Source organism: Scheffersomyces coipomensis (assembly GCF_036884675.1).
Source record: "Scheffersomyces coipomensis strain NRRL Y-17651 chromosome Unknown DFJ63scaffold_4, whole genome shotgun sequence".
Classification (NCBI taxonomy): domain Eukaryota; kingdom Fungi; phylum Ascomycota; class Pichiomycetes; order Serinales; family Debaryomycetaceae; genus Scheffersomyces; species Scheffersomyces coipomensis.
In genome coordinates this window covers 2030525-2052713 of record NW_027042895.1, presented here as the reverse complement: position 1 = coordinate 2052713, position 22189 = coordinate 2030525, and the positions used below count along the sequence as shown (strand labels likewise).

At 33.0% G+C, this 22189-nt stretch overlaps 10 protein-coding genes across 10 annotated transcripts; 2 read left to right on the top strand and 8 right to left on the bottom strand. All coding sequences in view use genetic code 12, as the record gives it.

Moving 5' to 3' along the window:
* Positions 1-76: 76 nt before the first annotated feature.
* On the bottom strand, positions 77-2431 carry RAD3 (TFIIH/NER complex ATP-dependent 5'-3' DNA helicase subunit; the record flags this gene model as incomplete). The annotated part of the gene is made up of 1 exon (XM_064908334.1): positions 77-2431. One exon carries the CDS (start codon positions 2429-2431, stop codon positions 77-79), a length of 2355 nt encoding a protein of 784 aa, XP_064762210.1.
* Positions 2432-2526: 95 nt separating this feature from the next.
* On the bottom strand, positions 2527-3433 carry DFJ63DRAFT_175947 (adenylate kinase). The gene has a single exon (XM_064903756.1). The coding sequence runs from the start codon at positions 3302-3304 to the stop codon at positions 2621-2623; it is 684 nt and encodes a 227-aa protein (XP_064762209.1). The 5' UTR covers positions 3305-3433; the 3' UTR covers positions 2527-2620.
* A 74-nt stretch (positions 3434-3507) lies between these two features.
* On the bottom strand, positions 3508-4931 carry DFJ63DRAFT_319639 (uncharacterized protein). Its single transcript, XM_064907082.1, has one exon. The coding sequence runs from the start codon at positions 4717-4719 to the stop codon at positions 3562-3564; it is 1158 nt and encodes a 385-aa protein (XP_064762208.1). The 5' UTR covers positions 4720-4931; the 3' UTR covers positions 3508-3561.
* A 192-nt stretch (positions 4932-5123) lies between these two features.
* Positions 5124-6884, bottom strand: SAC7 (Sac7p; the record flags this gene model as incomplete). Its single annotated transcript, XM_064906274.1, has 1 exon — positions 5124-6884. One exon carries the CDS (start codon positions 6882-6884, stop codon positions 5124-5126), a length of 1761 nt encoding a protein of 586 aa, XP_064762207.1.
* Positions 6885-8353: 1469 nt separating this feature from the next.
* On the bottom strand, positions 8354-10879 carry CSA1 (Csa1p; the record flags this gene model as incomplete). The annotated part of the gene is made up of 1 exon (XM_064908333.1): positions 8354-10879. One exon carries the CDS (start codon positions 10877-10879, stop codon positions 8354-8356), a length of 2526 nt encoding a protein of 841 aa, XP_064762206.1.
* Positions 10880-12546: 1667 nt separating this feature from the next.
* On the top strand, positions 12547-13164 carry SOD3 (Sod3p; the record flags this gene model as incomplete). Its single annotated transcript, XM_064908332.1, has 1 exon — positions 12547-13164. One exon carries the CDS (start codon positions 12547-12549, stop codon positions 13162-13164), a length of 618 nt encoding a protein of 205 aa, XP_064762205.1.
* A 401-nt stretch (positions 13165-13565) lies between these two features.
* On the bottom strand, positions 13566-15337 carry HGT12 (Hgt12p). The gene has a single exon (XM_064907081.1). The coding sequence runs from the start codon at positions 15277-15279 to the stop codon at positions 13702-13704; it is 1578 nt and encodes a 525-aa protein (XP_064762204.1). The 5' UTR covers positions 15280-15337; the 3' UTR covers positions 13566-13701.
* Positions 15338-17341: 2004 nt separating this feature from the next.
* DFJ63DRAFT_313982 (uncharacterized protein) lies at positions 17342-18397 on the top strand (the record flags this gene model as incomplete). Its single annotated transcript, XM_064906273.1, has 1 exon — positions 17342-18397. One exon carries the CDS (start codon positions 17342-17344, stop codon positions 18395-18397), a length of 1056 nt encoding a protein of 351 aa, XP_064762203.1.
* Positions 18398-18435: 38 nt separating this feature from the next.
* DFJ63DRAFT_319633 (putative ferric-chelate reductase) lies at positions 18436-20363 on the bottom strand. The gene has a single exon (XM_064907080.1). It carries the CDS (start codon positions 20302-20304, stop codon positions 18475-18477), a length of 1830 nt encoding a protein of 609 aa, XP_064762202.1. The 5' UTR covers positions 20305-20363; the 3' UTR covers positions 18436-18474.
* Positions 20364-20912: 549 nt separating this feature from the next.
* DFJ63DRAFT_313980 (fluoride transporter) lies at positions 20913-22088 on the bottom strand (the record flags this gene model as incomplete). The annotated part of the gene is made up of 1 exon (XM_064906272.1): positions 20913-22088. The coding sequence occupies one exon, from the start codon at positions 22086-22088 to the stop codon at positions 20913-20915; it is 1176 nt and encodes a 391-aa protein (XP_064762201.1).
* Between the last annotated feature and the right edge of the window lie 101 nt (positions 22089-22189).

The window sequence follows — 22189 nt, the reverse complement described above, 5'->3', positions numbered from 1 at the left end:
GTTCTAATTAAATTTTATTATAGTGACGCGCTATATATATGTAAATACTGGCTACAAAAAAAGAAATGTGAACCCTCTATAAATTATCAAAATCATCATCATCAATATCCATAAACATTTCATCTGGTTGAGCTGATGCTTCAGGATCAAATTGAACAGTCTTAGGTTTATGTTTTTCTTGATACTCAAGAAGTTGTTCCATATTCCAAACTGATACCCCTTCCAGATCTTTTGGATTAGTAGGTTGTGCTAAACTACGTAAAAATTTCTTAGCAGTTGCTAATGCCATATCAGTTGATAAATTTGTATCTGAATCATTTAAAGCCTGGAAAATCCATTTAGGTAATTGCTTTTTCTTACCTAAGAATCTTCTATCGGCTAATACCATTACCCCGTAATCATCTTTCCCTCTTAAGACTCTACCCAAACATTGAGCTGCATGTCTCATAGCATCGAAAGATAAGAAATCATTTTCCCGAATTTGAAAATGATCCCTCATGAATTCCAATCTTGCCTTTAAGATTCTAGATTCAGTATATTGGAATGGAATACCAATCATTAGTACGGTTCTACCATAATGATGATCAAAATCAATACCTTCTGATACTTTCCCACGAGCAACAGAAAGTAAAACAGCTCCTCTGCCACTTGAGCATGCTTTTCTATAAGTTTCCAAAGCCAATGACGTTTCTTGAGCATCAGGAGTTTCAACTAAGATAAGTTTATATTTCCAAACTTCATCTAATACACCCATATTTTGCCACATTGAAATAATAGATTCCATATATAAATATGATGGAAAGAAAACTACCATTCCATCAGGAGTAATTTTGGCAAATTCAATTAATAAAGATCCATAATTTCTAACCACTGAAGGATCATTTCTAATTTCAAACTTTGAAGATATAGAAACTTGATCAGAACCTTTGGTTACAATCATTGGAAGAAATGATCTTCTTGCTAATGTCATAGCGTACGACTCCAGGACAACAGTTTCGAAATTTAACATTTTAGGATACATTTCTAATGGTGAAATCGTACCTGATGTGATAATAACTGATGAGAATCTCTCAAACACAGGTTTGATTGCTATAGAAGCATCCAAACATGTAAAATGTAATATAGGATTAGGAACAGTGGAACCTTCTGCTTCAAATGGTTCAAGAATCAATTGGAATCCAGTTTCATATGTTGACACCAAAGTAGCAAATGTGGCTATATCTTTTAACGCTGTAAAATCTTCAATTTCCGATAATTCCAATGTTCTTACTAATAAGGATAATCTTTCAGAACAGAATCGTAATGGTTTTCGATCTATAAATGTTAACTCTTTCAAATGTTGAAGGAAACTTACTGGAGTTTCACTAATAACATGCAATACTTTCATTCTTGTTTTTAAATATTCAATGAATCTTTTCAAAAATGAAATGAAATGTTCTGCCTTCCGTATATTTCCTGGAATAGCTTCATCCAATAAATCTTGAGGTAATATGGGATTACTCATAAATAATTCTTCTTCTCTGTCAATTTCTGCTTGTCTTAGACCCTCAACCAACTTTTCATATTCATTCTGTAATTTTTCACTATCTTGAGCTTTCATTTCATCTACCGCGTCTGCTAATTTATTAGCACCTCTTGTAGCTCTCTTTAACGTATCATCTGTCAAATCTAGTGATAATGATTCAATACAGACGTTATCGATATTATGCGCCTCATCGAATATAATGATACTTTCCTTTGATAATTCCTTAGAAACTCTTTCTGCAATCTTTGGATCCAATAAATAATGATATGAATAAATGATAATATTACAAAATGGAATCATTCTTCTGACTGTGAAATAGGGACATGTTCCTTGTTCTTTACAATACTTCAATAATGATTCGAATGAATAAACTCCTGTCGGTATAAGATCATGTTGATCTAATTCATTTAATTTTTCATGATATGTACAAAGGGAATTTAACTCATCCAGTTCATCAACGGTACCCTTTTGAATTTTCTCTTTCAATTGACCATTGGTAACTCTTCTACATTTTTCATCCACCACAATCCCTTTCCTTTCCTTTGAAATGGTTGGATGTAAACATAAATTCTTTCTACTTGTCAAACCTATCCCTCTAAAATCTTCAACATAACCTAATTCTTCAGATCTAAAATCCATTAAATTCTGCAATTCGATCAATGCTTTTTCAATTTCCGACATAGTACGGGAACAATACACAATCTTCCTATGTTCAGGATAATGCATTTGATAAGCTATAGTAAGTGATAATAATGAAACAGTCTTACCTGTTCCTGAAGGCATTTCTAGTACGGCATTCCCACCCACATCCAATGTCTTTTTAATATCACACATATAAGCATATTGCTCAGGATATATTTTAGGATAAGGAAATAGGACTGGCAAGTCATCTATAAAGAACTTCATCTTTTGTTATTCCTGTCAGCCAATGGTGATCTTTCTTCAACCGCTGCTGCTTCAATTACTAAACATATTTTACCCTTCAATTATTTTTTTTCAGTTAGTTATAGAGAGATCGCACCATACAAAAAAATCAGTGTCTGTCTGTCTAATAAATATACATTATGAGCTATGACTACTACTACTACTTACACATTAATTACCAAATTTACTTAATACTAAATCAGCTAACTTGGGGTAGATGATATCAGAAGTATTCCCACTAACAGTGTGAAGAACATTAGACTTCTGATAGTACTCCTTTAATGGGGCAAGCAGTTGGTTATAGAGCTCAAGTCTCTTTGTCACCACTTCAGCATTATCATCATCTCTTTTAGAAAGTGGTTCACCAGTTATATCATCTTTAAAGGGAACTTTAGGAGGATTATAATCTAAGTTGTACACCCTTCCACTTGGAGCATGAATCCAACGAGCTTCAATTCTATCAATGATAACTTTTTGATCCACATCTAATTCAACCACTAAATTTAAACTTGAAGTTTTAGCTCGTAAGACTTGTTCTAAAGTTGAAGCTTGCCCCACAGTTCTTGGAAATCCATCTAATAACCAGGTGGCATCTTTATGAAGCCAATTCCTATCATTGAGTTCACCTGTGATCAATTTAACCATTAAATCATCCGGCAAAAGTTTACCTTGCTTTATATATGATTGAATTTCATTGCCTAATTCGCTACCACCGGATATCTGTGATCTCAAGATATCTCCTGAAGAAATAGATGAAATGGATGGAAATTGCTTTAAAAGACGAGAAGTTAATGTTCCCTTACCAGCCCCTGGTGCCCCTAGTAACAATAAACGTAATGGTTTCACTAGAGACATGTAATTGATCAATACACAATAAAGAAACAAATATCCAATTTATCATATCTAAATTATGATATTTTAAATTTATTTACGAATCAGACCCGCGGTATCAAAAAAAATATTTGAGGTGAAACGGTTCACTAAATTAGTTAATTTATTTATTTAATTAGAGAATATTTGATTCGTAAACATTACAATACAGGTTTTATCGGTTCATTTAGTGATTTGATTTATTATTTATAATATACAAGGGAGATAATAACTAAATTAATTTACTCTTCATCTTCTGAATCGATTATTCGTCTTCTCTTTCTATTTCCATCCAGACTATCATTAGCTTCTTCAGAGGCTTCTTTATATCTCGAAGCTCCAGCTTCTTTCAATTGTTTCAAACGTTCAGCTCCTCTTTCGAATCTTTCTTCTTCTTCTTCGGCATCTTCTTCTTCTTCTTCCCCTTCTTCCTCTTCTTCATCTCTAGCTATGAAATCATCTTCATCATCATATTCATCTTCATCTTCAGCATATTGATCTTCAAAGGTTTCATAAGCATTTTCACGACTATATTGAGAACGAACAGCAGGACTATTGCCTCTTTCAAGTCTTTCTTCTTGCATTCTACGTTTTGATTCAAGTTGTCTTCTCATTTTCAATGTTTTTCTTTCATTTTCATCAGCCAATCTTTGTTTCAACATTGGATCATCATGAGTTATAGTACTAAGAATCTTTTCTTTCTTTTGTCTATCTTTAACTGCAGCAGTTAACTTTCTATGAGTGGATGTAAATGTTGATGCTGGTAAAAGATTAATAGTTTTATTAAGGGTGGAATCAAATTGTAAAATTTCAAGTGAATCATGAGTCTTCACTAAATAACTATCTATAGCGGGGATTTGTCTTACATCAAATAATTCATTCCCAATCTTTAATGATACAGATCCATCATCCCATTGCACAAAATGAGCATTTGATTGTTTTATAATTTCATCATTACCACTATTAGAATATCTCCATCTAATGGTGTTTTCATTACGTAATTTTTCATTAAGAGCTTGATTTCTAAGTTCCTTTTCAGTTAAACTTTCTTTAGATCTTTCAAGAGCACTTTCTTCAACTTTACTTTTAAAAAGGGCAGGATCAAAAGGACGAGCTTCAACATTTAAAAAAATTGGAACTTTAAGGGAATAAGTATCTTCTTCAGTAGGTGCTGCCTCAGCATGACGAGGTAAAGATATATCGATGTAATTCTTATCTCTGACATCCACTTCGTCTTCATCATCCTCATCTTCATCGTCATCACTACCTTTTGCTGGTTCATTATCTTCATCATTAACTTCTTGTTCTTCTTCCTCTTCTTCTTGTTCCCCAAATAAATCTTCTTCTTCTGCCTCTTCTACTTCACCCCCACTCAATGCCTCTCTTTCGGAATCTGACATTGTTTGTTATTTATATTTTGATTAAGTTTAGATTTGATTATCTTAAACGGTAGTACAATCGTAGCCCTTTGTCTTCTTTATTTGGGTGTGTTGAAAAATTGAACTTTTGATTATTTGAACTTTCGCACGACAAATATTACAGATATTTTTTTTGTATAGTGATATTCCATAATATATGGAAATTGTATATATTATATAACTTAATTATAAATACAAGGACAGAAGAGAAGAGAAAAGAGTTTGCTAACTCTTTTAAATTATAAATAATACTATATGCACTTTGAATGAGCGAATGGGAATTAAATTGACAGGAAATAATGAAGGAGAGTGAGGAAGTGAGAGTAATGGGGTATATATATATGTATGTGATTTGATATGATATGATTTGATTTGATTTATTTTATTCAATGTTGATCATTATCTTCACCACCAGTGGTATCAATTTCATTATCATCATCAGATATTTCAAACTCTTTTTTAGAAATTACAATAGGTTCTTTTGACAGTTTATTTTGATACCCAACTAAATCAACTTCAAATGGAGTTGAAGATAATGATTTACTATGATGTCTTTTCTTCACTTTTTGTTGTGATTGTGAATTTGGTACTTCTAATAAATCTTGTTCATTTTCAGGACTAGTTCCATTTTCTTTTTTTGTTTCAGTTGTAATATTTTCATTATGATTATTATTAATATAATCTTGAACTCCAGTTTCTAAACTAAATGATGAATCAGCTAAAAAATAATGAAAATATTGAATTAAAAATTCAACCACAGTTTGAGATAAAGCATATTCTTCAGGATTCATATCATGACTTGGATGAGATAAAATTGATGGTTGAAAAATAGCTGCTAAATTTCTTGATGACATTAAATTTACTTCAACTTCTAATCTAACCATTGATAAAAGATCAAGAATATATAATAATAATTGTTTTGAAGCAGGAGGTAATTCATCTATTAATTGTTTATATTCTTCAATGGCTGAAAGTACATCATTTTTAACTTTTTCATATTTTCTTTTTTGTTTAGTATGTTTTAATTTTTTATCTATAGCTAAATGTTCTGTACTTGATTCAATATTTCCTTCACTTTGAGTTATTGGGGGTTGAGGTTGAGATTGAAGTTCAGGTTGTTCAAACTTTGGTTGTGAAAGACCAGATGGAGAATTATCCAGAGATCCTTGGGTATCAGTAGTTATAATCTTTGGAGGATTTAAAATTTGAGGATTACTTGAATTATTTAATCTTCCAATATTTGCTTCTGTTAAAGGTTGAGAATCATTTTCATTTGAAGAAGATTCAACAATATTCTTTGATGTTATAGATGTATATGAAGTTGGTTTTTGAGAAAGATGTTTAAAATAATTACTTATTCTATGACGTTTTCTTAAAGGATCTCGAAATGATTCATACATATCAAGAGGTATTATTGGTTCTGGTAAAGCATTTAAATATCTTCTAAAGATTGAAGCAGCATCATGAACATTATAACCATCCCAACTTAAATTTTTACCAAAATCAGGTGGAGTATTAAAAATTAATTGTAATTCTTTAACTCTTTTTGATGAACCTCCAACTCTAAATATACCTTCAACACCTAAACCATTTTTTTTAAGATAAACCCCACATTTAGCCACAATTCTAGGAATTTGACCATATTCAGAATCATTTAAAACACTTGTAGAAGCAATAGTATTGGCGATTTCTAAAGGTACACCAAAATATTTACTATTTTGATCAACAAGAGGATTTTGTTGCAAAAATGAATCTCGATGTTGTCTTAAACTTGAAGATTTTTCCAGATGATTTAAAGAATTTGAACGTACTCTATTAACATTATTGGTTGATCTTGATTTATGATGTAAGAGAGGTCTTAAAAAATCTTGATGAGGAGGTGAAGTTGATGATTGATTTATATGATTATTATTATTAGTATTATTATTATTATTCGTATGAACTGATGATTGCAGTTGCGATAATTGAGGTAATAAGATAGTTATAGGCATTGATTTTGAAGGTGATTTTGATTCTGATTGACTATTTAGATCGTTATCACTAGTCACTTCGTTGACGCTATCGTTTGATAATAGATTACCTTTCTTTAAATTCTTGACCCAACCTATAATTGATCCACTAATATTGGGAGACAGGGAATGACTCATGGTTCAAAACAAGGCAACAAGCGGGTTGGCAGGGAGGCTGAGGGTAACTGGGGGGTGTAGTAATGATTGAAGTAGTCAACTATCTTTCCACTCTTCTGACTGTTGTCATGTATAAATCTCTATAAAGGTATTTTTGACGAACAAAGTATAAAAATTGAATGATTGTAATTGTGAAGTAATTTTTTTTTTTTTTTATCTCACTTTGGTTCAGTCGCACTTTGTAAATTTTTTTTTGTCTTTTTATTTTATTTTAAGACGTGTGGGTAAAATGTCTGACAAAATTATTTTTAGAAACGGCCTTGTTCCTGTATACAAGAAAGAAACAGACAAAAATTTACTGTTAAATTACTTACAGGAACGAACAGATACTTATATAAATAACGTTGACAACTTACGAGATGATGAAGATGATGATGTAGATTGATAAAGGGGAGAATTTAGGGAGATGTGTTAACAGAATAGAATAAAAAAGAAGGGAAGATGGCGGAAGAATGACCCTTTCATTTCAATTGAAATTTAGAAATGCTGAGTAAAATTGCTGTACATTAAGCTAACATTTAGGTAGATAGAGATAGCTAGATAGACGCTGCGGCGGGTTATCTTACACACTGATGTAATCTGATTATTATAATTGTTGATACTTCTATTTTTAAATCTCTTTATTTGTTTATCCTCCCTACAACATTTTATAACATATATTGTTTCAGTTATGTTGGTATTTATTGTAAACAATTATGTATGTCATTGTTAATTAGTTGCGTTCTCGATTCAAATCATTTCTTCCTTCCTTTGCCTTCATTCATCTCTTCCTCTCATTATTATGCATCTTTCGTTAAATAATTTTATAAATACTTGATTCCTTTGTTTAAATCCTTTTTTACACTTACAAACATCAATTTTAACCCCCTAATTCTTAATTCAGAGTTTTTTCTTATTATCTAGATTCTTAAAACCATGTAACCCTCTTCCTCTCCCCTATCAACTAAAGTTTGATCGTCAATCACTACTGGGTCATAAAATTATTTTAATTTATACCAATTAGGAAATAATGTCTATTTTAAGAAAAAATCAGAAAAAAAAATTATTTATAGATTAAATGGCCACAAAACCAAATCATCTTGCGGTCTGGATGTTTGGTGATCTCTCGTCTTTTTTTTTTTGGTTCTAGACCTTTCTTTGTCTTCAATTGTACAACTCAATTGCTATAATTAGATCGATAAATATATATATTAATACAAAAAGTATGATGATATATAAAGAGATGAGTTTTATATTAACACAATTTATAACAAAGAGTAAACACAGAATATTAAAAAAAAATTTATTATAATCAATAGGAAGAACTATGTAAAAAGAATACCCAAGCTAATACACTAGTATCATAAGCTTGGAACCGAAAAATCTAGGTTTTGTATATATGTTTTTTTTAGTTTAGTTTAATTTAATTTAATTTATATGATTGGACCTCTCTAAAGGAAGTAAACTAATGACATAGCAATAATTACAAAATTAACAATCAGCGGCATCAAGCTTGATCCTGAATTGATTTGATCTATGATACCAGTTTCTTGTGGAGCAGCAACACCAGCGCTACTACTACTCACAGCTGCAGTTGGTGCAACTTCAGCCTCTGGTTTGGTTTCTTTTTCTGGAACTCCAGCAGCTTCTCCCGATTTGGATTTAGCAGGAGCTTCAACTTCTCCAGATTTGGTTGGTTTAACTTCACCACCTTCTGTTTGTTGTTTACTCTTTGGTGATTCAGTTTCCTTGGTGATTTCTTCTTCATCTTCAAGAACAGTAGTTGGAACTCCATTTTCAGTCTTAGTCACTGTCTTACATTTGGTACATAAGGTCTTGGTCTTAGTAATAATCACATCAATGGTTTCAGTCTCAATATCAGTTTCAATTGGTTTCTTGGTAGTTACATTTGAACTTTGTTTAGTTGATGTTTGATTGGTGTAAGTGAAACTTTCTTCACAAGTAGTGGAAGTTTCAGTAACAACATTGGTGGTGGTAGTAAGAATAATTGAAGTTTCTGGATCAACAAGAGTTGGATCTTCGCTGGATTCAGCTGGGTCAGCTGGGTCAACAGATGATTCAATAGATGATTCAGTAGATGCAATCACTGAACTAGATTCATCACTTGGATCAACACTTTCGGTTGGAGCTGGATCTGAAGATGAGTCTTCTTCGCTTGGGTCAGCACTTGAAGTTGGTTCTGAGTTGGATGAAGTTTCTTCAACATCAGTAGCAGCAGCGGCATGATCTAAAGCATCAGAAACATAATCAGGTGGCATCCAGAATGGATCCCAAACACCAGCACTAGAACAAATAGAAGTAGCTAAACTTCTCATGGTAAGAACGTCAGCACCTTTACAAGCTTCAGCGACACATTCACCGATATCACCAGCAAACATTGGCATAATACATAAACATCCAGTATCCCAATATGGGCATGGAGTCTTACCAGTATCAGCAAACATACATGGTTTAGCACATTCTGGCATATCATCATAAATCTTATCAGCAAAACCATTAATGGAAGCGGTCTTATCAACAGGTGGATAAGTAGCCCATGGATTATCGGATTCTTCTGGAGCTTCAGTGGTTGGTGGTTGAGTTTCACTAGTAGCTTCTGGAACACTTGAAGATGGAGCTTCAGAAGTTGGATCAGCAGTTTCTTCAACATCAGTAGCAGATGCAGCAGATTCCAAAAGTTCGGAAACAGATGCAGGTGGTCTCCAGAATGGATCACCGACACCAGCAACTGAACAAGCTGAGGTGGCTAAGCTTCTCATTTCAAGGACATCATTTCCTCTACAAGCATCAGCTACACATTCACCGATTTCACCAGCAAACATTGGCATGACACATAAACATCCAGTATCCCAATATGGACATGGAGTTATACCGGTATCAGCAAACATACATGGTTTGGCACATTCAGGTAGTTCATCATAAATTCTATCAGCGAAACCATTAATAGAAGCAGTTCTGATGATAGAAGTAGTTGATGTTGATGTGGTTGTTGGAGCATCAGTAGTTGGTGGTTGAGTTGGTTCTTCGGTAGTTTCTTCGGTGGTTGGATCAGCAGTTTCTTCAACATCAGTGGCGGAAGCAGCAGATTCCAAAAGTTCAGAGACCGAAGCAGGTGGTCTCCAGAATGGATCACCAACACCAGCAACTGAACAAGCTGAGGTGGCTAAGCTTCTCATTTCAAGGACATCATTTCCTCTACAAGCATCAGCTACACATTCACCGATTTCACCAGCAAACATTGGCATGACACATAAACATCCAGTATCCCAATATGGACATGGAGTTATACCGGTATCAGCAAACATACATGGTTTGGCACATTCAGGTAATTCATCATAAATTCTATCAGCGAAACCATTAATAGAAGCAGTTCTAATAACAGAGGTAGTTGATGTTGATGTGGTTGTTGGAGCATCAGTAGTTGCTGGTTGAGTTGGTTCAGCAGTGGTTTCTTCAGTGTTTGGTTCAGGTTCTGGTTCTGGTTCAGTAGTTTCTGGAGTTGGTTCTGGAGTTTCTTCTGCATCAGTGGCAGATGCAGCTGAATCTAAAGCATCGGAAACTGCTTGAGGTGGCATCCAATAAGGATCCCAAACACCAGCACTAGAACAAATAGAAGTAGCTAAACTTCTCATGGTGAGGACATCGCCACCTTTACAAGCATCGGCCACACATTCACCAATTTCACCAGCAAACATTGGCATTATACATAAACATCCAGTATCCCAATACGGACATGGAGTCTTACCAGTATCAGCGAACATACATGGTTTAGCACATTCTGGCATATCATCGTAAATTCTATCAGCAAAACCGTTAATAGAAGCAGTTTTAGCTACTGATGGATAAGTAGCCCATGGATTATCTTCTTCAGTGGTTGGATCTGGAGCATCAGTTATAGTCTCGTCAGCTAAAGATACACCAAGAATGGCAAGAAGCACGAGTAGTTGAACTTTCATTGTAATTGTTCTTGATTGAAGATTTCAATCAAAAAAAATGACTATATAATTATCTAATTACATGGTGAAATATTTGCTTTTAAATAAGTTTTCTTCAACATTTTTATCAGATCATAGATCTAATACGAGCCGCCGGTTAATAGCTTAAATGTCCAATCACAGCATATTACCCCCAATGGTAAGGTCCAGCTCGGTGATGAAATTGATAAAAAAAATTTCTTAACTGTTGTATACTTTAAATAAATTTCTTGGTATTATATACGAAGTTCTCAAACAGTAAACAGTAACCTCCAAACTCGCTAAATTTTAAAGAACTACTGCATATTGAAAGCTCTAATATTTAGATTAGACGTTAATTAAAGGTTTAATTATAGCCAATGATAAATTAAATGGCCTTTTGGTTTGGATTTAGCTTATAATTCCTTGTAACAGTTTCTCTCTTTCTTCAAACAAGACGGTCAATTAAAATAGAAAATCTGTTGTGTCAAGAAACTAATTATTATCATTTTAGGGTCTATTCATGCAGTTTTGAGAAAATTTGCCGTAAAAAGCGATTTAGCAGCTCATTGTGTACAAATTAATTATTTAACTTTGTCTTAGCTCGATATATATTTTAATGCCCTATATTTTATGCCTATGAGAAAAAGTGCTCAAGAAAAGTTTGCAACCTTAATTTTTTTTTCTCAGGATCAACGGACATATCGAAATCAACTGGTCCGCTTCGGCACTATCGCAGTAGTAAGAGCTTTTCCATTTTTCTTAATTTCTTGGTAACTACTTATTTCCAACCGTTTAGAGGGAAAACTGGGAAACATTCAAGTCAGTTCTGTATAGTTTTGATTGGAAGTTACAGAACCAACACGAGATTTGCTTAAAATAAAACTTAGCATTACTGTTTAGCCATGGCAGTCAATCAAAATAAGACCACTTTATTCAAACAAAATGTAGGTACGGAGAAGATAAGCCGAGTGTACCTAACTGACATCCACAAATAGCATTTGGTCAATATCTGTCAAAAACATCTATGCTATTAATGGTTATAGATCAAATTGATAAAATTTCCATTGGATATAAAAAAGCAAAAGTAAGCGATATCTAATTCTTAAATTTTTCAAAATATTTGTCCGAAAATAGTGGTACAAGATATTAAATTAAAGTTTTCAATTATGTATATCTTTTCATAATATAGTTCTACAACATATCAACTATGGTTGCTGATGATATTTTTCAAACTCTGAAAGGGAATACGTTTTGTATGCGTATATGAGGGTTATTCTTTTTTACCACCTTAATGATATTTTTACTTGGTTGCAATTATGTGGCACCACACGTCGATTAAAATATAAACAACTGAGGTTTACCACTTTTTTTGAAAAGTTTACTTTCAATTTGCAATCGTAAAGTTAAATAGTGTAATCAACTTCTAGTAGACTGTGTGGATGAATAAATGGAAGCTAACTTGGTGAAGGTAAATTTTGATTTTATAACGCTGTGGTGGCTCATACAAAAAAAAAGTGTGTATAACTATTACGGTATAGAAAAGTGCTCATATAGTAGTAAGGGATATTACAAATGGTATTTAAATGATGATTTTCCCAAGTTTCATATGTTTGACCTTGTTGTTAGCGTATTACTACTTTGATAATAGTAATAAATCTTCAAATCAAATGCCAAATATTGTAAAAATTAGTTTACCTCAACTTGATTGGGGTTATAATGAATTAGAACCACATATTTCTGGTGCTATCAATGAAATTCATCACAAAAAGCATCATCAAACTTATGTTAATGGATTCAATGCTGCTTTAGATGATTTAGTAAAGGCTAATGAAGCTGGTGATGTTAAAGCTGCTATTCAAATTCAACAAAACATCAAATTCCATGGTGGTGGTCATACCAATCATGTTTTATTTTGGAAAAGTTTATCCCCTGTTAGTCAACATGGTGGTAAAGTTCCAGCGAAGGATTCTCCATTAGGTAAACAGATTATTGAACAGTATGGAAGTATTGAAAAGTTAATTGAAATTACCAATGCAAAATTAGCTAGTATTCAAGGTTCAGGTTGGGCGTTTATTGTTTACAATAAACAAAACGGAAATACTTTAGATGTTGTTACTACTTACAACCAAGATACTATTCTTGAACCATTGGTTCCTTTAGTGGCAATTGATGCTTGGGAACATGCCTATTATTTACAATATCAAAATGTTAAAGTTGACTATTTCAAGGCTATTTGGAATGTGATTAATTGGTCTGAAGCTGAAAAGAGATATATTACTAACTAGCAATTGTCTAGATTATAAATAATTATATTACTTTCATCTACTTATTCTGTAGTGTCTACTAGTGAAGCTTCTACTTCTATAGCTCTTTCTTGTTCTTTATTTGGCACATTCTTCTTCTGTACTTCAATCTAAAGTTTAAAATATAATTCGATTAGAGTAAACCCTTTTTTAGACGAGGTCATATTTAATATGACGAAATGGTAAGGTGCATTAAGGTATGATGATAATCCGTCGTGAGCTGTCCGACACCGAACTTCAAGTCTTCTTTAACGTGATTTTAAAACCTTATTATTTTTGTGGATGACATACAAATTTTTGCTGGGCCTTTCAAAAATTTATTTTTGACTGCGAAGTCATTCTAACGGTATTGATGAATTTCTAATTTTAATGCTACAACAATCATTTTTAAAAAATTTAAATGTATTTTATTATATGACATTAAGTGGTTTTGAGAGCAGATGTATAAAATCTAATCATTATTATAAATAAGTTTCGTAATATCATAAAGAAATTAGATAGCTGAATGACAAAACTTTATTAGACTGAAGCTTCTTCGACTTCAGCTTTACTTTCGTCATTAACAGAGTTTGAGTCAAGAGCACTTTGGAATGCATGTTGAGTTGGGATAAAGGATGGAGAGTTCCAAGCGTGTTTACATTTTTCATACATTTCATCGACATCTTCCAAGGATAACCCTTTAGTTTCGTAGACCATGGTGTAAATGAATAAGAAACCAAGAATGTTACAACCAGCCCAAATGAAGAAAACTTTACTTCCTAAGTCAGCATTACCTGGACCTGAATCAACCATGTAAGGTGTGGCATAAGCGATAGCGAAATTCCATAACCAGTTAGAAGCGGTGGAAAGAGCAATAGAAGGTTGTCTGACAGGTAAAGCGAATGATTCAGCAATAACAATCCAAGCACCAGGACCCCAGGTGGCGGCAAAGGCAGAAATAAAAGTACAAACAAAGGCAATCAAACATTTATTAGCAGCTTGAGAATGTTCACCTGCAGCAACACCAACGATAGCAACGATTAATTGAGAAACTGACATCACAATGGAACCTCCTAACAATAACTTTCTTCTACCAACAATTTCAACTAAAATAATACCTGGAATAGTGGAACCGAAGTTAACAATATTAGTAGCTAATTGAATAACAAAACTGTTTTCAATACCAGCTCTTTGGAAGAAATTAGTTCCATAGTAGAAAATAAAGTTAACACCAGTTAATTGTTGTAAAGCTTGAATGAAAACACCCATGGCTAATCTCTTTCTTTGACTGTTCTTATTGGCGAAAACAGATTTCCAGGATGAATCAGCAACTCTACTTTCATAATCAAAATTAGCTTTGATTTCTTCATATTCTTCAATTAAATCAGGGTGATCAAGTGGCAATTTTCTTAAAGTAGAAAGAGACTTTTTAGCTTTATCTTCTTGAGATTTTGAAACCCAGAATCTTGGAGTTTCTGGTAATAAAAGTAAACCTCCACCTAAGATAAGTGCCCATAAGAATTGAATAGCAATTGGAATTCTATAAGATCCAGAATCAGTTCTAGCATGACAGGCTTGGTTAACAACAGCAGCTAATAATAAACCAAGAGTAATGGCCCATTGATAACATGAGATAACAGCACCTCTAATCCATTTTGGAACAGTTTCGGCTTGATATAATGGAATAACAGCAGAAATTAAACCAACACCAAAACCAGCAATGACTCTTCCCACGCATAATAATGGGATGGCAGTAGCAATAGTTTGTAAAATAATACCAATATTGAAAATAACTAAAGATGAAATGATCAATGACCAACGACGACCAAGTCTATCTGATAAAATTGGGGCGGTAAGGGAACCAAAGAAAGTACCAGCAGATAAGATTGAGACAATCAAAGAACTTTCTGATGAAGTAAACTCTTGTTTATTAGCAGGAAATCTTTCTTTGACGTATTTCATAGCCATTATACCGGAGATGGTACCAGTATCATACCCGAAAAGGATACCACCAAAAGCAGCAAACATACCAACAAAGATCCCCATAGAGGTAGATCCAGCCTTCTTTTCACCAACATTAACGAATCTTTGAACGAGTTTATTATCTTCTAAACCCATTTTTAACTTTTATATAAATTGAACTTTATAGTTTTAATTAATGAACAAAAGAATATAAGGTCTGGATAATATACAGCGAAACCGAGTCAATTTATAGATTTCGTCTACGAAACAAACTTCAAGTCTTCGTAGTCTCTGTAAAGTGACAATTAGCATCCAAGAAAAAAAATATTGGTTTGGAGCTAAGACCTGGGGAAAGGGTAAATAATAAAGTTCAAACAATAGCTCTACAGGTGATGTTTTCTTGATTAGAATTTTTTTTATCACGATTTTTTAAATTTTACGCATATTAATATAAGGAATTTCATCTCATGTCGATTCAGTTTCTGGATTATCTATGTAGTCTGGTATCTACTATGTAAAGTTATGACGATCAATTTAAGGGCCAGCCAAATTCAGATGAGCTGCGAATTACAGTGAAAAAAAAAAGAATCAGGGAAGCAAAAAAAATAACGATCATCAAAGCCGTACCATACCAAATTAGTACGGCAACGCAGTACAGCCTCACAAAATAAGGTTTTTCGCGGGGTTGTTATTCGATTCAGGATTATTTATTATTAAAAGTTAAAACTAAGAATTATTCTACTCGTGTATAAAGGATAATCTCCCCACATTATGGCTTGGAAATCTTGTTAAAACGTCTTGATTCTTCCTATAGTTCAGTTACGAACGGAAGAACACGTAAGTCACTCCATACCAAGTATTTTTGTTAACCTTTCGAAGATCATAATAATGACAAGGTTCGAATATAGTGCCAGTACCTAGACAGACAGAACCGTACAAAGCCCGTATACGTTAATATTATTAAGGCATCCCCCACATACTTTAATAATTAATTAATCAGTTTAATCCAAAAATATATTTATTAATTTACAATTTGTCCGTTTTTGCAATTATTTGCTTGGCTCCCTTTTACAGCTAGATTTTTAAGGTTTTTCTTTAAGCAATAATTGAAATTATAACCTGTTAAAGTGTTATGAATTTTTACTACATTTTGTCACGAGCTAGGTTTCAACTCGTGATTCATAGTAAACTAACTATAATTATTCCAATAAATTTTGTTTGTTTTGTTTCTAAACTTAGCTCGGTATAAATAGCTATAGCCAAGAAAATTATTTTCTAATGGGAATGCAAATCAAGAAAACATATATTCTAAGAAATTCCGTTTTGTGTGTGGGGTAATGGGAATTATTCCAGAAATTTTTCCAACGTTAATCCGAATTCGAGATTTACCCTTTAACTGAAATTTCTTAGTTTGTGGTGGTATTAAATTATAATGCCAGCGATGGAATTACTATGGTTTTAATAAATAACTTTTAGTTGAATTCACACTTATGACGTGATTCTAGGAATTTCGTCTTGTTTCAATTTGTCCGTGAAATGTCATGAATAAAGAGGATTATCCGTTGGTAAAGTTTTGATGTCATAGAGCTGCTACAAATCTTTCCAATTTGATAAACCAAGTTTAACCTAATATGAAAAGGATCTAGGTTACACAACCAAGTTAGTTTTTTGGTATGAAGTCAAGTATTGAGTCCAATTAATTATGTCATAACTAACAAAACAATACAATTAGAGTCGAGAAAATATTCGACCAGAGTTACGTAATAGCTCTGACATTATTGTATTTCCCCTTCAAGTAATCTTACGAGATTGGGTATCTTATTATGGTTCAAGATGAAGCCCTGTTTCCATTATTTTTTTTTCATATCAAGGAACCGATTTTAAGCTAATCCAGCGTATTTTAAGATTCTTCAAATCTATTAATATGTTGTAGTCAGTCATATTACGTAAAGTATCAAATGATGATTTATCTAACATTCCTGAGAGAACAATGGTTGAAGGATCTTAGTTGTGCAGCCATTCGTAATGAGCAGCAATTCTTAAATTTCCTCCACTCGTCCCCCACCTCCCCTCACGCGCACATTTTTGTAGGTCCGCAACTTTGTATTAGTAAGAAATATAATTGCGCTATACAGATTTGAAAGGATATTTAAGGCTAATCAGTTGACATGTTTACACTGCAAGTGACTCAATTAATTGGCCAATACATATACACAAGATGACCAAGAAAGTTTTCATTACAGGTGCTACCGGTTACATTGGTGGTGAAGTATTATATCAATTATTGAATAATAAAGATACTGCAAATTTTGAGATTACTGCGCTAGTTAGGTCAGACAAGAAAGCTGCTAATTTAAAATCTAAGACCAAAAATAAAGTTAAAACAGTGATTGGAACTTTAGATGATATCGATTTAATTAAGGATCAAGCAGCTAGAAGTGACATCATTATTAATACAGCAGATGTTGATAACGTTCCAAGCGCTCAAGCAATTTCTGATGCTTTAGTTGCTTCCATTACTCCTAAAATTTTGATACACACTTCAGGTACGTCAATTCTTGGAGATGGGCTAGCTGCAAAGAAACCTCCTGCTATCAAGATTTATTCTGATTCTGAAAATATTGATGAAATCAATGCTCTTGATTCTAAACAACCACATCGTCCAGTTGATGAAATTGTCCTTGATATTCATGATAAAAATCCCAAGATCCAAACTGTTATTATTTGTCCTTCAACCATTTATGGAATTAGTAAAGGTTATGATAATATAATCTCCATTCAGATCCCATTCTTAATACGTTCAATTCTTAAATACAAGAAGGCATTTTCAGTTTACGATGGTAATTATATTTGGAGTCGTATCCATATTAAGGATTTAGGTGAGCTATACCAATTGCTATTAGTGTCCATTCTTACTAATAAACATGTTCCTATTAACAAAGAGGGGTATTACTTTGGTTCACTAACAACTAAGGATGTTCCAGGTAATGCCAAGCCAACTGATATTGAGCATACTTGGAGACAAATTTCTGAAGCCATTGGCCAAAAATTGTACGAAAGAAAGCTTATTTCGTCTCCAGAAGTTGAGGAGTTAGAACCAAGTAAAATCATCGATTTGACTGATGAAGAATTTGCTCCTTTTTATTGGGGTACAAATTCAAGAAGTAGAGGTGATAATGGGGTAAAATTTGGTTGGACACCAAAGTTTACTTCGAGAAAGGAATTCTTTGATTCGATTGATGACGATATTGATTACATCCTTAAACATGATTAGGAGGAAGAGATGTTTGTTTTAGCCTACGAGTTCACACTATTTCCTAAATTATTATGAATATATGTTTATTTTTTGACCTACCAACCGAATGATTCAGTATGTAAGTAGATCTCTTCTATGTACGAATGATTATAATCATTATTAAAAATTAATGCTTGTAAGTTTGAAACAGCAGCACTTACTTGAGCTTTCATGGATTCACTTCCTGAGGAGACAATGAAATTTCTTCTCAGTAAACTTCCTTTAAGATCTTCTACTAATCTTGTAATGGAAGGTTTGAAAGGAAGAATATTAATATCAAGATCTGGAATATCAGAATCAGATTCGGAATTTTCAATGTATTGTTCAACATCATCGATGTTAGATAATTCAATACCATCTTTTACATCCTTACCACTTAAGTTTTCGTCCCCATCCCTTGATATATAAATTGTTATTCTGATTTTATCACCAGCAATATTTTTACACTTGGTTAATTCATCTTTAATCCAATTAATATTATCTTTATGTCTCACAATCCAAACAAAGTCAATCAATTGAGTGACAACTCTTTTATTTGATGTTTGACTCTCTTTGATCTCATTAGCCATGAATAACAAGAAAGGAAGAGTAGCAGTAACACCACTTCCAGATGCTAATAAGATGATTCTGTCGAAAGCTGTTGGATCTCTTGTAGTTCCACCATATGGACCATCAATATAGACTTTCTTTTCCTTGACCACAAACTCATCTAATTCATCATAAATCTTTTTAGTTAAACCCTTTTTAGGAACAATTAAGAACTTCATTTCTTTCAGATCATTATCAATCATAGAAGCTATTGAAAATGGATGATTATCTAAGATTCTGGATCCCACAAACCTTAAGAAACAATGTTGACCTGGTTTCCATTTATAACCTTTTGTATTAGCGATTGAGATTTGATAAGCATTATCGGATAATTTTAAAAGTTTAGCAATTCTTGGTCTTAAGAATAAAGTATTTGGCTTAAATGCAGTCTTGACAAGAGCTCTATAAATAAGTTGACTCGCCCAGAAACCTAAAGCTCCCCACATATAATCATCATAATTTAAAGTTTTATTAATGTGCCAAATCAAAGTACCAAAATATGCAATACCAAATAACCAATGGGCATGTAAGAAAAATTCATAACAAATTTTTCTAAACCAAGCTTTTGATGCTATGACCAACCATCCCAAGATAATGAGAGGTGGAATACCACTATAGAATTGGAAATCGGTAGTAAATTGATATCTTAAATTACTAGTACCACCTTCAACTAATGGTTGATAAATGAATGGAATAGTATGAATAACTGATAATACAAAACAAGCAACTCCAACGAATTGATGATATTGATTTAATTTTTCATAACTGATACCAGTTAAAAATGTAATCATATTAGCTTTACCAGCTAATATATAAATAAAAGGAGTTAAAGCACCTGCCATGATACCAGATCTAACTGCCAATGGTGGAGATCCAAACCCAAAACAACCTCTATACCAAAAATGAGGAACTAAAGAATAACAAAATAAATATACCGAAGATAAAAACATGAACAAAGTTGATCCCAAAGATGGAGGTAATGATGTGAAATAACTTATTCTAGCTGGTATCTGTTTATAACCTAAGTATCTTGAATAAGCCACAAATACATCAATAAACGGACTTATTACATTGACTCTATTCCTTTTATAACTGAAGTCTCTGTACAAGTACCATAAATGCTTGACTAAAGCACAACCGATCACAGCAGCTCCGAAATAGACCGTATAATAACCATACTTACCTTGAGCCATCCATGCTACTTCTGTCTGCAGTACTGTTCCAGCAGCAGTGTATTCAGCTGAAGTCATGTCCTTAAGACAGTCCATGCCTTCATATTCAACACCTCTTTTAAACATGGTTTACGACCTTTAGAGACCAAGAAAAAAAATTCAACCTACTCTAATAAATCCAATCAACACTCTTCAAATTATCATCAAGCTAGATCTAAACTCAACCTTATATTTATATATATATAGCTTGAACTGAGATCTGATAATTTTTTTTCGTTTTTTTCGCACGAGCAACTTGCAATTACCGCTTTGGGACATGGCAATTTGCTCACTCATAAAACAGTGAGAGTTAAAAACCCCAAATAGAAGATATTTGCTCATATATTTGCAATCTAATTATATTATTAATAAGTAAATCAAATTGACTCATTTTAAAAGGCGTATGAGGAATGATTAACCAGATCTTGGTTATATATATTGCTCATTTTTAATCAATGCTAGGGTTTAATTTGCTCTCTTTTACGGATAATACAGGAGATCGATAATTTGGAATAAATCATATATATATTAACCGCATAACTCTATCTGAATGTTATGCGTTACAAGTACATAAAAAAATACCATAAGCTTAAAACCCCTCAGTGATTGACTACAAATACAGTCAATTGTGAGTTGTTTTATGAGCCTTAAAGAATAAGATTCTCTATAAAAACTGCTGTAAAAGTACAACTCATCTAAGAACAGATAGGTGAAGTTAAACCAATTGTCCAATTATATGATCCTAAGATCAATACAATAACAGCAAAACTCCCCAAGATTGAGAACATTCCATATCTATAGGAATGTAAAGTTCTCAAACCAAATAATTCAACTACGAATGTACTCACCGTAGTCAATGCACCACAAAATCCATCATCTAAGCCAATTAAAACATGGCAAGTTATAAGATTAACCGTTATGCCTTTACCTCTAGCCAATAAGGTAAAGATAGTAAGTAGCAAAGTACCGCCGAAATTTGCGGTAAATGTTCCCAATGGGAAATTCTTTACTTTTGAATTTAAATATTTTGATAAATAAAATCGAAGTAAAGCTCCAAATGGAGCAAAAAGTACAGCAAAAGTCCATGACCGCCATTCTTTTTTAACACCAATTAAAACACAATCAACAATAAAAGCTATGATTCCAATTATAATCGACAGCTTTTCAAGGATTTTATATTGAGCTCTGGTCAAGGTCGGAACATATTCATCAAATACTTCGACAAGATGTCTTCCAATATGAAAACCAGCACCAGATAATCCAAATTGAATACAAATAACAGCAAGAAATTCCATAATTCCATATGCTGCATTAGGATAATTATAATAAACTCCAATTTCAGTGTTAGCAGCTTTATTAAATGCTTCCAACATTGCAGTTGAGAATGATGAAAATGTACCACAGAATCCGGTGGTTAACCCCGTATAAAATGGAATGGAAGCTTTATTAGGATACTCTGATCCATGAACTTCTAATAGAATATCCCAAGTCCTTGAACTATTGACAGCTATACCCATGACAATACAAGCTCCAAAATTAGCCCAAAGAACTCCACTTAAATAAGAACCATCATAAGTAGTTAAAACCATAATTCCCTTACGAGCTAATACACCCCATATAGCACCATTAACGATATTAAGTAGTACAGAATAATACTTATGACCCTTTTCAAGCGCTACACGATGATATCGAATAGGCTCTGATCTTATGGGTTTCTCGTCAACGTTAAATCCCTCAGGTAATGATTGTTGAAGTGACTCTGCTTCCAATTCCTGAAGCTCATCTTCAACGGTTCTCCTCCGATTCAAAGTGGTAGAAGTATCGGACAGACCCTCGTTAAACTGCTCCATATCGGCAGCGACATGTTCCATTGTATCACTCATTCTGGATTTCTTCTGCATTATCTATTTGAGTTGTTTCCATCTGATATAGTCAAACGTTGATAACCAGCACTATGACAAAGTAAGTCATG